We start from the raw sequence: 16,645 nt of genomic DNA on the forward strand, positions 1-16,645 counted from the left end.
CCACTTGAAGAACTAGCTTCATTCTTGGAGATTGATTTCCCCCTTTTCCCCCCTCTCATGATCTGGGCATTGTTTTCACCATGTGAGTGTTTCTGTTGTTTGTTTAAACTTCACCAAAATTATAAAATGAAACCTTCGTGATCCTTTTTATTATGTTTTATGCCACAACACCGTAATGAACCGACTTATGGCTTTATCCGCGACGTACTGTGGTTGATAACTCTGTCTATTGTCATAGCGGCCGGCCCGATTGGGTTGTAGGCAGACGCTGTGTAATGTGCATTTGATAATAAAGGTTTAAAAAAAAAAAAAAAAGTGAATGTGAATGTGCAATATACCTGGTGAGCACTTAAAGCGCTCCAATACCATGGGCTTGTGTTCGCGCAATGGCAAGACAGACGACGGAGCGAGCGTTCCAATGCTAACGGATTGTGCAAAAAAAAAATAAACTTGTGCGGTTCATAATTAAACTTTTCAAGAACATTATTTGTAAATGTACACGCACATGCATTTTTGCATTTTTGTGTTATATGTGTATGTGTACAATGGAGACAGCCTGAAAACACAAGTACTCCTAACTGTTATAAAGACGCCTGGAGCAGATAGGTGAAGAATAAGTAACACTTTATTACGGCTTCCACTCAGGAACCTCTAGCACATCGCGCTCAAGCCCAGCGACCAACGAACTCTGGCAGTCAGGTTTGCTTGTCAACATTCTAAGGCAGTCTCTGGCTCAACTGTGGGAACATTCCAATGGGTGGAAAAGGGAGGGGGGCAAAGAGAGGTAAAGAGGGAGAGACCACAGAAGGTATGTGGAATACCATAATTCAAACAAAGTAAAGTAAGGGAATTATAACACATCGTCCCCCATAAAACAATGTAAGAGAGAAGTATAACGCTGTTGCGTAATTTTCATGAATGGTGACCTCTGGGTTCAGGCATTTAGCCAACCGGTCCATGCTCCAGTTTTGCCCATTCTCAAGAACCACAGTGTTGTTTTTGATCTCCACTATTCTTCTGGGTTCATAGAACTTAGATTCATGATCCCCTATGAGTGTGGGGTTTTTCACAGCAACCCAATCGCCTACACACCATTCTCTGTTTTTTGTTACATGCTTTTGATCATATTGGTCTTTGTCGTTTGGTTTGATGGGAAGCTATTTTGGGTTTGGACTTGTCATAAGAGTGTGCGGTTACCTCTCCACCCACGATCCAGTTGGGGAAGAACTTTGTACTGGGTTTTCTTCTCCTGAGCAATGAGAATGGGGATATGCCAGTGACCAGGTTGGGGGTGGTGTGACATGCCCAGAGCATATCTTGAATAGAGTGTTCAGCAGGTAGGTTGTCGATGCAAGCTAGCTGTATGTTCTCTTTTACCATTCGGTTTACTCTTTCGACTAAGCCATTAGTTCGAGGACAGTACAAAGCCGTTTTTAGGTGGGTTATGGCTAAACTGATTAGGAAGTTGGATATGGCTGACAAGGTGATTTGGACACCACTGTCCGTGACCAGGGTGGCCGGGATGCCTTCAGTGACGAAGGTATCTCGTAGGAAGTTGATCAGGGATTCAGTAGTTATTTTGAGCACCATTTTTATGAATACAAAGCCAGGTGTCAGAAATTGTTGACTCATAAATTGTTGATCCCATCCTCATCACCAGTTTTATAAAGACTCCTGGAACAGGTAGGTGAAGAATAAGTAACACTTTATTACGGCATCCACTCAGCTTGGCTGGGGCTTAGCTTGGTCGTGCTCAAGCCCAGTGACCAACAAACTCTGCCAGTCAGGCTGCCTTGTCAACATTCTAAGACAGCCTCTGGCTCAACTGCAGGAACATTCCAATCAGACCCCCCAAGATATAGCGGCATAAAAGTGCAAATTTTGCGGCACGAAAATGTAAATTTAGCGGCACAAAAATGTAAATTTAGCAGCATTATTTCGGCATTTATTTTACTCGTAATCATTCCTTTTCAGCCCTAAATCAATGGAACCTGTTTTAGCATAGTATTCCTCTTTGAAATAGGCATGGTTAAAGTTTCTACAGCTCTACGGAAGCACAGCTCCAATCTACTAACCTTGTGGGAGGGGGCGTATTCTCCCTGGGATTTTCTAGCGCCCATGAGTGCACCCCTGAAGGGGGCACCACTTACCGCTCCCTGGGTGCAGGCACACAGCCACCCTTTGCTCCATGGGTGCAATCACACAGTCCCCATTTGCTCCCCGGGTGCAGTCACACAGACCCCCATCGCTCCCTGGGTGCAGAGGTACAGCCTCCTCTTGTGTTTCGTGCACTGACTCCCTTTTATGGGTAGTGCTGACAGGGCAGACATCTCGCAATAATCATCCTTCAGAACCAGGTTCCCCAGTTCTAAATTCAGTAGCTCTGACCATGGTGTCACATCCTCTCCCCCACTAAACACCATACCGCCCACTGAGAGAAACTCGCACTGCCTCAACTATAACCCATTTGTGCCCCCTATAAACACCTGGATGCGGCTCAATTTAAAATACGCACTAGACAAGAGCAATGTTCTGCCTACAAAAAACAAGCATTTACAATGCAACGGTTTCGCCTTTGGAGAAGTTAGAGCTATTGGCATTGTAAATGACAAAATGTGTACTTATGTGTTGGTTTTGAAAACAGATAAATAAATGGCATTGTCATTTACATTGCCAATAGCTTAATATCTCGCAAATGTGAGAACTATTGTACCCTACGGACGAGCTCAGCAGACAGCAATTACTACCACACACACACACACACACACCCAGAGCCACACACACACACCAATAGCCAGCCCCACACACCCAGAGCCAGCCACACACACCCAGTGCCAGCCACACCCAGAGCCACACACACACACCCAGAGCCCCACACACACACACAACCAGAGCAGTCACATACACACACCCACTGGAGTAGTCACACACACACTGGAGCAGTCACACACACACACACACTCTGGAGCAGTCACATACACACACACACACACCCTGGAACAGTCACACACACACACACACCCAGGAGCTCCGGCAATGACGGGCAGATCTGTCTTCCAATGGCTAGCCTCCATTTATGGAGCTATCCAATGGAAGACAGAGGCGGGAGAAAGCTCCATACTTGTTTACAAAAGTTTTCGCCTGCGCGATACTGCTTGCGCAGTAAACGCCAGGCGAAACCTAAAAATGACTAAAGCATGGGAAGTCTCCATATGTCCTGCTAGTAATACTTATTTACACACTAGGACTATTGTTAACCAGACATATTTGAAATAAGAAACAGGATAAGAAGACCACCAAAAGGTCAAATATGATTTACATTCACTCGAATTCTGTACAATGTGAACAACAATTAAATCAAAAAAGAAAACGCACTTATGAATTATGCCTCTCTGTGGACCAAACTAAAACAAAAATAAAATACACTATTTTAGTGGTATTCCGAAACATCAACTTGGACAATTCTTCCTTGATGCTTTGTACATCCACACAGTGCTATTTAGGGCACCCAAAATGCATTTGTGAGAACCCATATTTCTGAAAAGAAAACATGATTCTGCTTTACCTTTATCCATGGCCTGAAAGTAACTGAATCAGTAAGTTGTTCCCTACACGCAAAGTCGATTTCTGTGATCATCATACAGATGCTGATTCAATTGCCCAAAGTTTCAATGCAAAGGAAGAGAAAACAAAGAATTTCAGTATGTCCCAATACTTTGGAAAACCTTTTGAAATAACACAATCTGCCTACCTTAATAGAAATTCAGTAACCCTAATAATCTCCCATTTAGCTGATCATAACAACGCACAGTGTTTTAAACACACACACACGCTCGCATGTCACACAATTCTCGAATAAACGGAAGCACGCACACATTGTTATATACCTAAACGGGTACACACAGACTAGCATGTACATACACTTCTTCCAGCATACATGCAATGCTCTCTTCAGACATGGCTTTTCTCTAACGCTCATGCACAATCCCCTATGTATGGATAAACACACCCCCGTGGAGCTGCAGTACCCTGGCTCCCCCTACTCGGCGTGCCCATCCGCGGCTGGCAGAGAGTGTCCTTTTAGGGCACGTGTGCTGTGACTGACACCTCTTACCAGTGACAGCCTCTGAGCTGTGGAGGGGCCGCCGTCCCTCTCAGCGAGTGTGGCTGACACTAACCGGCCTGCATGCACTTCACCCACATCCTGCAAGCGCCTTACCCTATCACACGATAAGCATGAGCGGGGGGTGTGGTGCGCAGCCCACTCACCCCAAGAAATATCACCAAACTTCTTAAACTGCCAGGCAAGCTTCCATGAAGTGCCAAGCTCGGCGTATCTGCGCTTGCACACACATCGCCAGCTGACCGCAGGTTCGAATCCCACCCGGCAATATAGTGCGAGGGAACATTGACACACATAGCACATGCTGACCTGCAACAGTCCACACACAGCAAGACAGTGTTGTAAAAGCGCGGCGAACCACGTCAGACTGCCTCTGTTGCGCAGTAGGGTTGGCACAGGGTCAGTCTCGCGCCAGAAGGGGCCAGAGGAGCTGTCAGGGGCAGGGCTGGAGTAAAGTCATGTCACTGCCTGAAAAGCGAAGCCGGTAGGGATGGAACAGTCGATTGCATGTTAGACTTCTTCCAGGAAGAGGCAGTCCATTCTGCCAAGTGTTTAATTTGAGCAGGTGCTCAGCACCGGCGATTATGTTGCATGATTTCCCCTGGACATTGAGGCACGCCGAGACTCGAGCCCGGTTCTCCAGCTCCGAAATAGGCAGCTTCTAGCCATTTGGCCAAGTCCTCTCCAGAATAACGAGTGCTGGGGCTCTAGTCGGAAGGCAGATTACACCTGCACATTTCTACGGTTAGCGCTGTCTCCTGATGAGAGCCCCGGCACTTTTTATTTTACAAATTAACCACTGAGTTTCTAGACAGCTGAGGTAGTCAGGCACTGGCAGCGTTTTCTCAGAGACAGCCCTACAGCCCGGAGTGATTGACTTGGCGCGGGCCTGCCCCGTGACTGACAGCCTGCCCCGTCCCCGGCACACGTGCAGACGCGAGGTGTGGGGTCGCTCACCTAGTAGCAGCAGCAGTAGGGCCCCCCTGCCGGCCGGTCCAGGGTCCGAGGTGCTGCCCCCTGCAGGCGACGCCATCTTCATGCAGTCCAGCGCCCAGAAGAGGTGAGTCAAGACCCTGGGCGCCGAGTCAGATGGCAGGAGACGGTCAAAGGCGAAGGATAAAAATAGTGCAAGAGTAGGTAGAGGCCGGAGCCCGAGCAGTCCGCAGGGCGAGTCTGTCTAAAGTTTTAACAGGGAAATCAAGTCCACGGGCCATCTCCCTTCCCCCAACTCCTCATTCCTGTCTGGTGCTCGCTGCTAAGCCACCTCTCCCTTCTGTCCCTCCTCCTCTCTCACTTTCTCTATTTCCTTCTCTTTACCCCTCCCCCTCCCCCCCCCATCCACTGCTACTTTGCTGCCCCTCTTTCTGTCTCTTCCCTATCTCTTTAGGACTCTGTTTTTTCTCTTATCCTTCCTTTTTCTCTTCCTTATACTTGCTTCTCCCCTCGCCCGTCTCTTCTCTTTTATCTATACTGTCGCTATCTCTCTATGTTCCTACATCAACATTCTCTTTTAACTCTATATTGCCATGCCCCTCTTTCTCCTCTACCGACCTCTCCTCCCTCTTTTTCTACTTTTTATTCTCTCTCCACTTGTCACCCCCCTCTTGCTACCCTCTAGCTGCCTTTTTAACCTGACTGTTCTCCCTATCATCTCCCAAAGCCATCGTTGGAGCCCCTCACGGCTCTGCTGAAATGCCCGGGGACTTGGAAACAATGTCCGCTGGGGGAGCGACCCACTGCCTTCTGGGGCCACTCTACCCCTTCAGGAATGCCCTCGTGAGCCTCTCAGGGCTCAAGACAGTGACACCCTGCCACACGGAGCCTCCCCTAGCCCTTCTCACTTACCGGGCTACTCTGGCGGGGGCTCCTGGCGGGTTTCGCGCTGCTCCTCTTCTCGGGCTGCGGGGCTCTCCTCGGCCACGGAGCCCTGCCTGCCGCTTCCCTCTTTGCTTTCCGGGGCGGCCCCGGCGCTCTCCCTCACTCCTGGGAGCCCCGGGCCGCAGGGATTCGGCCGGCATTCTTCCTCTATTTTCCCCGGTGGCAGTGCTGGCCAATCACAGCGCGGCGGCGGGCGGGACTTCCTCCGACAAACCGGAAGTCCCGCCCCGCATCAGGCACCGTAGTGCCTGACTTCCTGTTTTGCGGCGCTCGGGCCGCGGCGGTGAATCTCGGGGGCATTTCAGAGGGGTGGCACCCTCGAGATTAAAATAAACAGCGAGGTAAAGCGGCTTTTTAAAGAGCGTCTTCCAACTCAATGAGAAACAAAATAAAATCTAAAAATTATTTTTGCAGAGTCCCAATAATCGAAGCGGGAGGGGAGACGGGCACACGGAGGGGGGAGGCGGGAAACTTGCACAGGACAGCGAGGAGGGGGGAGGGGGGAAGGCGGAGGAGGGACACAGAGTAAGGCAGGACAGCAGCAAGCACGGCCCGGCCGGACCAGATTCGGGGGCGTTCCCGGCTTTTGGCTGACGTATCATGACGTAGCCAAAAGCCAAAGATTCTCGGGAATGCCCCCGAATCTGGTCCGGCCATGACGGACGCCTCTCTGTTCCAATGGCTAGCCTCCATTTATGGAGCTAGCCAATGAGACAGAGGGGCGTGTTCAAAGCACCCATACTAGAAACTACAGATTTCTCTGGAGGCGGAGCTTACAGCTCCGTCCCCCAGCGAAACCTAAAAATAACATCCTGGAAAAAGCAAATACTCATAGGGAATACAAACTTAAGTAAATCATGTAAAATGTAAGCAGGAAAAACATGGTTACTTTAACACTTTTACACTCACTATTCAGAAATCAGAGAGTGCTTTTGCCTGAAAGTTAAGGACATGACAACAGGGCACGGAATGGACCCATTTCAATGTCCATTGCTTATATCCTTACAGAATGTAACAGTATAGTAAAAAGACCAATTCCCTGAACACCGAGACGCAGTACACATTTTGTTTTCCAACCCACGTGTTGCAGTGCCTCTAGTTCCCCGCCCGGGGAAAACAACGCTATTCAAAGAAAGAGAAGTAAACAAAAGTAGAACTTCACTGGCAAACTCTGTAGAGTGGCACAAATGTGTTTGATGAATAAAATCAATCTGCCCACTTTGCTATCACTCTGTTTGGCTTTATTTAGTTATTTTTCATGTTTTGAACCTTTTTTCCCACAGCTACACTTTGGAACATTGCTATCATTGGGCCGGTAGGTACTGTCCAGTACGAAGTACCCTGCACTTTTTTATACATAGAGAGAGAGAGTGTACAGGCACTTCTCAAAAACAAGCATTTGCAATGCAATAGGTCTCGCATTAGGACATTTTGAGCTATTGATCTTGTAAATGACAATTTATAATGGCAATAGCTTAAACTTTTGTAAATACCTTTTGTGAAGATTATGTTCAGTGTATTTTATTGTGACGAAAATCCAAGAACAGAAGTGAAATATTAACATCTTTTTGTGACATTTGTAATAAAGCTTGAAACATTGAGAGAACATATTTGAACCAGTGATGCTGTGGTAGTGCTGAGTGATGCTGTTGTTGTGCTGAGTGATACTGTGGCGGTGCTGAGTGATAATGCTGTGGTGGTGCTGAGTGATGCTGTAGCGGTGCCGAGTGATAATGTGGCGGTGCTGAGTGATAATGTGGCGGTGCCGAGTGATAATGTGGCGGTGCCGAGTGATAATGTGGCGGTGCCGAGTGATAATGTGGCGGTGCCGAGTGATAATGTGGCGGTGCCGAGTGATAATGTGGCGGTGCCGAGTGATAATGTGGCGGTGCCGAGTGATAATGTGGCGGTGCCGAGTGATAACGTGGCGGTGCCGAGTGATAACGTGGCGGTGCCGAGTGATAACGTGGTGGTGCCGAGTGATAACGTGGTGGTGCCGAGTGATAACGTGGTGGTGCCGAGTGATAACGTGGTGGTGCCGAGTGATGCTGTGGTGGTGCCGAGTAGTGCTGTGGTTGCGCTGAGTAGTGCTGAGGTGGTGCTGAGTAGTGCTGAGTGGTGCTGTGGTGGTGCTGAGTGGTGCTGTGGTGGTGCTGAGTGGTGCTGTGGTGGTGCTGAGTGATGCTGTGGTGGTGCTGAGTGATGCTGTGGTGGTGCTGAGTGATGCTGTGGTGGTGCGGAGTGATAATGTGGTGGTGCTGAGTGATAATGTGGTGGTGCTGAGTGGAGGTGTGGTGGTGCTGAGTGATAATGTGGTGGTGCTGAATGATAATGTGGTGGTGCCGAGTGATAATGTGGTGGTGCTGAGTGATAATGTGGTGGTGCTGAGTGATAATGTGGTGGTGCTGAGTGATAATGTGGTGGTGCTGAGTGATAATGTGGTGGTGCTGAGTGATAATGTGGTGGTGCTGAGTGATGTTGGGGTGGTGCTGAGTGATGCTGGAGTGATGCTGAGTGATGCTGGAGTGATGCTGGGGTAGCGCTGAGGGATGATGTGGTGATGTAGAGGGCAGAAAGGCACAAAAACAAGTCTAACAGAGGGCAGAAGGGCACAAAAAACGAGTCTGACAGAGAGCACAAAGGCACAAAAACCGAGTCTAACAGAGGGCACAAAGGCACAAAAAACGAGTCTAACAGAGGGCAGAAAGGCACAAAAAACGAGTCTAACAGAGGGCAGAACCAAACAATGTTATCTGCATCACTGAAACCATGCTAGTTTATACTGCACCCACACGGCACGAAGATGCCCCAACTGGAATATGACAATACATTATAGTTACTCCCGTAGAAAGCAGAGCTTCTACAGGAGAAAAAAAACCTCAGAAACAGGTCACCTACAAACTTGTGGCATACTTAAGGTTTTTACTCCACTTGGCTCTGAAGCATAGGAACAGCTTACCCAAACCTACCTATTTGAGGTGAGCTCAACATATGGTTGGAAAGAGCAAGTCACATTTTACTCAAGTCTGGAAAGGAATCACCTGGTCAAGTGAGCAGCCATACTCTCAACGCCATTTCTTTATCAAAACGGCATATCTAGGTTACCGTAAACAACCTCGAGTTACCTACTACAGAATCCACTTTGTAGGACCAATGCCTCCACTACCATGTGACATTTAGGACAACGAGACCATGGAAGAAAAATTAGATTGCAGTCAAAAGGATCTACTTCCAATCCTCAAAATCCTGCAATGACCATGTTAGCAATTGGACCTTTGGAACATGTAATTTGATGTACTTGCACACCTTCGAGCTATTAACTGGGTAAAACGATGATTCAATAAAACATGCAACTTCAAAGATCTATTCTGCTCGAAAGATAGTACAGAACTTAAAGCAGATACTATTAATTCCACATTTAATACGCCGCATGCCAGGAAAACAAGTACATATATCCTTAATTCTGGAATCCAGCATGCACTGCATTAACTATAGAACAGAACCGCCGCAGCAGATCACTTGAAAGCAGACTCAAGAATTTGCTTCTTTCTGAAAAACGGCAGCAAGATCTTGTAACATGACACCCCGCCCACAAGCATTTCACATTCAAAGTATACGTATTGTCCTTTAGCCTAATAAAAAATAACTACTGATCTAATCAAACGAATCAGAATGAACAGGTTTAGAAAAAGAAAAAAAAAAAAAAAGAAGAAGATCGGCTGCCTTTCTGGCGAAAAAGCAACACACCTTCCTGGGGTGATCGAGCCTGCTCATTCTAAAGGAAGCCTACTAAAGCAGGGCATGATTTGGAACCGGCAAATGGCAGGCCAATATCATCAAGTGGGCCGTTCCGAGACAGTGTTGCTTACTGTGAGTGCTTTCGGGCACTGCCAGGGCATGAAAGTATTTTTTATATTCTGCAGACAAATTAAGACTAATTTTCACAAGGAATACTGAAAAATACAGTGAATCTACCATGACGGACTGGGACACGTGCGCTAGTGAGCAAGGTTGGGTTTAAAGGGGTACCGTAGGTAATTTAAACCCAGTTTCTTGATTCTGCAGCCCACTTCCGACTTCACTATAGAACTTGCGCATCCAATTTGGTCAATGTACATGCCAAGGATGACAGCATTGCTAGCTTTCAGCACGTGTGTCACCAAAACAGCAACAGCAGGGAGGAGGAGAAATGCGAGACACGGCCCATGAGGTACAGGGTCAGGGCAGATTTGCATATAGCCAGTGTCTGACCTAGGGTGGTATGGAGTGCAAAAAAACGATGGATTTAGGCCCAGATCTTTGTACTGGGGTGAATGTAAGACATTGTTCTGCATTCTGTCCATCAACTGTGTTTTTTGCAATTTTCACCCCGAGTGGGCTGGGTATGCTCAGACGTGAGTCCCAGGCTCTCCACATCACTGGAGTCAAGCTATCCAGGCTGAAGAAGGCTGATAGCCAGAAACCGGTCCTTGGATGCTTGATTCCGGTCTAGGAAAGACATGGCTTGGTAGTTCGGGCTGGACTGTTCCCATGAGGCACAGGGTCAAGGCTGATTTGCATATAGCCAGTGTCTGACCTAGGGTGGTATGGAGTGCAAAAAAACGATGGATTTAGGCCCATATCTTTGTACTGGGGTGAATGTAAGACATTGTTCTGCATTCTGTCCATCAACTGTGTTTTTTGCAGTGTTTTTTGTGAAAGTGAGTGGGCAGCAACAGCAGGGGTGACTAATTAGGGGGGAGGAGAAATGCGAGACACAGCCCGGCAGCCGTGAAAGTAAAAGTACGGCCGTGGGCCGCAACAGCAGGGGTGAATAATTAGGGGGGGAGGAGAAATGCCTGCGGCCAAGCGCACGCTGGGGGAAGCTTCAGATGCCTGTGGAAGGGAGGCCGATGGCTTTGATGTGGACGCGCGTTCCGCCCCAGTGCACCACACAAACTGTAGGGAATCCGTGCAATGGTTTCAAACCTTGGATGAGCCTCTATACTCTCTTCTATTAACCCTTGCGGGATTAATAGGCGAGACCTAACAAGCAGGTACTCTGTTACAGAGTACCTGCACTTCTATTTATCCATTTCAAGCACTGCTTTGGAATAGTAAAATATCACAAAAAGACGTCAATTACAATGTTTTTCTTTTTTGGATCCATTTCACAAGGGCACAAATCAACCAACGAAGAAAAGAAACGGGGAGAACCGTTTCTGAAGTCAGGGTTTTCAGTAGGAGAGAAGCTGCTAGACAAAGAGAGGGAAGAAAAGGGAGGAAGAAAGGGGGAAGGGCAGTTGAAGCTGCAGAGCAGAGACAGTCAGTGTATTCAGTGCGCAAGAAGGAAAAGACAGTCCTTTTCCTTCTACGCGCGCCCCTCCCATCCCCGTGCTGGAATCCTAATATTTTTTTACATTCTTTCCAGTAGAGCCTGCAAGCTGGAAAGAAGAGAAGCAATACTTTACTTTTCTCGCTCTGCTTTCATACATATTGAAAATAATCGAGGAAGCAGGCAGCAAATACGGGTGTAAAGCGCCGTTTCACGGGGTGACGTATGGGCGCACAGCCAATAAAATGGCATAATTTTTTCATGGCTTCCGGGAGACTTTTTTCGCGGGCAGTTTGGTAAATATTGCGCCCATCGCGCTTGCCAGCTGATTTCGTGATTTTTTTGTGAATTGCGAAATGCTGGAGGGTCTGTCCAATGGGTGGAAAAGGGAGGGGGACAAAGAGAGGGAGAGACCACAGAAGGTACGTGGAATACCATAATGCAAACCAAGTAAAGTAAGGGAATTATAACAAAAACAAAGGAAAAAATACAGGGACCAAGGAAGGGAGGTCCGGTGGGTGTGGGCTGCCCCGGGTGTCATCACTGAAGGGGTGACAAAATGGCAAAAATATGTGTTAATTATAAGGTTAATTATAGGAATGCCATTAAGTCATACCACAGGCATATCCTTGCAGGAAAAAAAGCCTACCTTGAGCGTAGAATAGACGGCTCTGAGAGTACCAGCAAAGAGATATTTAGAATAGCTAAAGAATTCACCTCTCCATCCTCCAGTACTCCTTCTCATACACACACCGAAGCCTGGATCAGCCAGCTAGCGGATTCTTTTAGCCATTCTTATCTTCCATCATCGCCAGGCTATATACCTGGCCTGTCTATACCCACAGTTGAAGAAGGACCATTTCTCTCGGATTTTCCGGAGATGTCTCTCACGGTCTCTTTAGATCTCTTGTCTCGACTTAAATCTGGCTCGCCGTCGGACCCCTGCCCGGCTAAGTGCTTAGGAAGAGTAGCGCCGGCTCTAAATGCGCTGCTTAATCCTTTGCTCAATGCTTCATTGAGCACGGGTGTCGTCCCTCAAATGTGGAAGCAGGCAATGATTCTCCCTTTGATCAAGAAAACCAACTTGGATCCACTTATCCATGCTAACTATAGGCCTATCTCTCTCCTCCCTGCTCTGGCTAAGGTGACCGAGAAGTACGTGCATAGCTCTATTTCCAACTTTATTGAGAGTAATAACATTCTTCATAACTCTCAATCTGGCTTTCGCACGAATTTCAGCACTGAGTCCGCCCTTCTCGAAGTCACCGATGCCATCAGAGGGGTTTTGGACACCGGAGGGAAGGCCATCCTGGTTATGCTGGATTTGCCGGCGGCTTTCGACACCGTCCCTCATGAAGGTCTCCTTTTAAGACTCCAGGAGATCGGTTTACGAGGGACGGTGTTGAACTGGTTTAAGTCATTTCTGACCGGCCGCCGGCAAGTGGTCTGGGCACCTCCGTTTTCCGCTGAAATGCCGCCGCTGGAGGTGGGGGTACCGCAGGGTTCTATTTTGAGCCCTGCGCTTTTTAACATCTATATGGCCCCCTTGGCGGCGGTTGCGGAATCTTTCGGTGCCCAGATCATAACCTACGCTGACGACACCCAGCTGCTCTTTACATCCGACAAGGGCAGGGATTTCGACGGTTCGCGGATCAGAGACTGTTTGAGTGCTGTATTTGCCTGGTTTCAGCGCCACAGTTTAAAATGCAACTCCGACAAGTCTGAGTTGCTTTTTTTTGGATGTCCTCCAGATCCCGGTTGGAAGATCTGGTGGCCATCAGACATGTTCCCACCGGACGCAGCTTCTTCTAAAGCCAAAAACTTGAGCGATGTGGTGGATGATGGCCTTACTTTTGGTCCCCAGATCATTGGACTGACTGGCAAATGCTTCGGCCTTTTAAAGAGGATGCGGAAGTTTCTTCCGCTGCTTTCGCAGAAGCATAGAAAGATCATCGTGCAGGCCTTGATAGGTTCGCGCCTAGATTATGCGAACGTTCTTTATCTTGGCCTGCCGAAATACCTTTTGGCCCAATTGCAAATCGTGCAGAACTCTGCAGCTAGAGCCATTTTTGGTCTCCAGCGTAGAGTTGGAGCCACAGAGCTGCTTAAGAAACTGCACTGGCTCCCAGTTACCAAAAGGATTGTTTTTAAGGCGCTTACTTTTGCCTACAAATCTCTTCATCGAATAGGCCCCAAATACCTCCAGAAACGCCTGTCTTTCTATGTGCCTCGTAGGACGCTACGATCTGAGTCTCTCTCCAAAGCTTTGATTCCCCCTATCCGTCTGACCAGAATCGGAGGACGCTCCTTTCGATTTCTAGCGACTCAAGGCTGGAATGGTCTCCCTGTTCTACTCAGGAAAGCTGATGGTTTGCTTTCCTTTAGAAGGGGACTTAAGACTTGGCTTTTTACCCAGTAACTGGCTTCTTTCTTCCTCTTTTTCATTTATGCTGTGCTGTGTTTTGCCTACCCTTTAGGCTCTTTGCTAAAGCGCCGGGACACTCCTTGGAGTAGCTGTGCGCTATAAAAGAGCATTTTAACATAACATTTTAACATAACATAAACACATATTTTTGCCATTTTGTCAAGCTGGGGGTGACAAGAAATGTTCTGCACCAGGTACCACCTGACCTTGCTATGCCACTGAAAAAATAGCTCCGCAAACAGGAAGCAGTGTAAGGAGACATGTACTTGTTCCATGGCCTATGGGAGGGCCAACCACAAGAAGAGAGAGGACTCCTGCATGCCCTGATGAATGGCATCAAAGAAAATGAGAGCGACGCAGAAGTTTACCAATGGTAGGATATGGGCAGAGCCTGCAAGCCCACAGATGGAAAACGGCATAACATGTCTCTTCGAGACAGCACAATCGCTGTCTAGCCGAAAACTCAAAATAGGGCACAAACATACATGTAGGACTACACCAATAATTGGATGCCATGCGTTCTCTACAATTAGAGAACGTCCCTCTGGGCGCAGCGGTGACCGGATCGCGTTAGCGATATTCAAATTCTGATTCCAGTGTGGATAAACAACTTTAATACTGTAGTCTCCAAAGATCAGAGAGTGACACCTCCATTACACGCCACAACCTTTTTAATATTCAAACAACGAGCTAGAGCGTGTTCAACCCCTTCATTTCATGATTACAACAATACCAACATGTCATCGTGAACATCCTGTTCCCATTCCAGAGTTTTGATTTCCCAACTCAATTTTTGAGGGGTGTATTCTTAATTCACCTCAAATTAACTACATTTCTTAAACACTGTAGTTTGTTCTATGAGAAAACCTGGCTGGAATAAGTTTACAATCATGAAAGGAAGTTGTCTGGATACATGTGAACGTGAAACTACAAGTCCCAGCATGCAGAGTGCCAGTGGATGACAAAAAAAATCCAGGCCTGCCTATGTCTAACATAATACGAGACACTTTTCCACTCTGCTAAATCCTGTCTGACGGCTCGCAAGCTTGCCCCTATTTACCAGTATATCCGTCCTCTCACGGTATTCACTTTTCTGTAGCTCCCACCGCCCAGATACCACCTCACACTAGTTCCTCCCATCACGAATAACCTCCCTGGTCCCTCTCGGTACTCACAAGCTCCTCCCTCGGCACTTACCCCGGACTAGCTCCTCCCCCCGGTAACCGGTTGCGGTGCTGGTTATTAGCGCACAAGGAGGAGCGGCCATAGCTACACCAGGGTAGCACTAGCTCACTTCCTCTGAAGCCCGCCCGAGTCCTTACGTCAGTTCCGGAGGCATGGCTGAGCACTGTCATCAACTTAACTCCATGGAAACAATCCGTGAGATACTGTGGTTTCGAAGGGGTCAAAAAGAAGACGCCCATATAACTAAGATTGGTAACACGCGAGAAGGCTACACAATAGTGGAAAGCCGGAAAGGAGCAAAGGAGTCTGTGACAGGAATGGCTTTAAATGGTCGGCAAGTAGGGGAGTAGCAAGCCTCTAACATGGAGGATGAAAACATGTTTGTCAGGCAAAAGCCTGATTTATATGACGTGCCGGGTTAGAGAGGAAATGGGAATAAAAAGTCAGAAGAAGTCGGGGTGCACAAACAGGTGGCGGAGTTACAAGTTAAATAGCCATTATCGAGGACGAGGGAAGTCAGAGGGTTAGGAACACCAACGAGGATATTTGGAGAAAAGAGTCGAAGAAATTTAATTTATCGTCAACTTGGATGGAAGTTGCCCGTCGTTTAAGGGGTGACAAAATAATGCCATGTACCAAAACTGGGGGTTAGAAGATAATAGAGCTACCTACCAGGGAGATTCTTAGAGCCAGGTGAGGTAAGGAGAAAGAACGGCTACAGTCACAGTAGAAAAGATGCACCTATACATTTGTGTTGTCACCGATCATGTTTCCTGTAAAATCTGATCGAATGTATTTCGCTCTACTGTAAAGCGCTCAAACACCTCTGGGTAAAGTACGCGCTATAAAATCGCATAAATAAATACAATTATGACATCACAGCGTGAAGTTTTAGAGGGACATCTGTTGAACTAGAGGAGTACCGATTCCTAGAAACTCGACGTCGGCTTTTAGGATCTTTCTACTAACAGACGAAAAGAACAAAATGTTCCCAACTAACAATGGCCGCCCTGAATATGGAACTTGGCTTACAAGCAGTTTGACGGGTCCCAATCAAATATGTCCATGACACAAATCTTGGACTATTTCCGGAACAGTCCTTCCTCCGTTTCTAACCCTGTCAGTGGTACAGTCTCCACACCCCCGGCTCTTTATTTGTTGGTTGGGTCCTGGCGTGTCCCGTTGCCATGGCGGAGGTCACGTGTTATACACATAGGGGGAGCGCCGTCTGTCCCTCCCTGGAGCATCGGTGCAGAGTGCGGAGAGCGCCCGCTATGGCGGGACTAGGGGCTGGAAGCGTGGGTCACATCCTAGTACAGGTGAGGACCCGGAGGGAAAGAACAAGAAGGGAAAGAACAAGAAGGCTGCCAAAGCCTGGTGCACCTACGGATTGGGTGTTGGAGACTGGGGTAAATATGGCAGGTTGGGGGGCAGATCCAGGGATGTTAGGAGGCAAGGCTACTTCAGGGAGCAGAACCCGGGGTAGTTGAGAAGAGTGTAAGCATAGCCTGGTAGGGTGACATGATTTAACATCTTTCTTAGACGATTTTTCGTTATCCATCTTGTTGACACTCATCCTACTGAAACCATACATTTTACAGTGCAATTTCTGTTTACACTTTACTAACGCTACTTAAAGTGCTGTCACGTGCACAGTCTGGTCGCTCATAGGCTTTCGTCTGACGCCAAAACGATGTTAATTGTAGTGTATAAGGCATTT

General features: G+C 47.7%; 2 protein-coding genes across 2 annotated transcripts in view; one reads left to right on the plus strand and one right to left on the minus strand.

Moving 5' to 3' along the window:
- Positions 1 to 15,071, minus strand: part of AAGAB (alpha and gamma adaptin binding protein) — a 184,343-nt gene extending 169,272 nt beyond the window's left edge. Inside the window, exon 1 of the mRNA XM_086958008.1 lies at positions 14,938 to 15,071. Coding sequence (XP_086814134.1) covers positions 14,938 to 15,007 — 70 coding nt within the window. The 5' untranslated portion in view covers positions 15,008 to 15,071. The remainder of the gene's footprint in view (positions 1 to 14,937) is intronic.
- A 1,030-nt stretch (positions 15,072 to 16,101) lies between these two features.
- IQCH (IQ motif containing H) overlaps positions 16,102 to 16,645 on the plus strand; it is a 1,013,078-nt gene continuing 1,012,534 nt past the window's right edge. Inside the window, exon 1 of the mRNA XM_086958009.1 lies at positions 16,102 to 16,244. Coding sequence (XP_086814135.1) covers positions 16,113 to 16,244 — 132 coding nt within the window. The 5' untranslated portion in view covers positions 16,102 to 16,112. The remainder of the gene's footprint in view (positions 16,245 to 16,645) is intronic.

The sequence above is a fragment of the Lissotriton vulgaris genome, chromosome 2_1 (genome assembly GCF_964263255.1).
Source record: "Lissotriton vulgaris chromosome 2_1, aLisVul1.2, whole genome shotgun sequence".
NCBI classification, from domain to species: Eukaryota; Metazoa; Chordata; class Amphibia; order Caudata; family Salamandridae; genus Lissotriton; species Lissotriton vulgaris.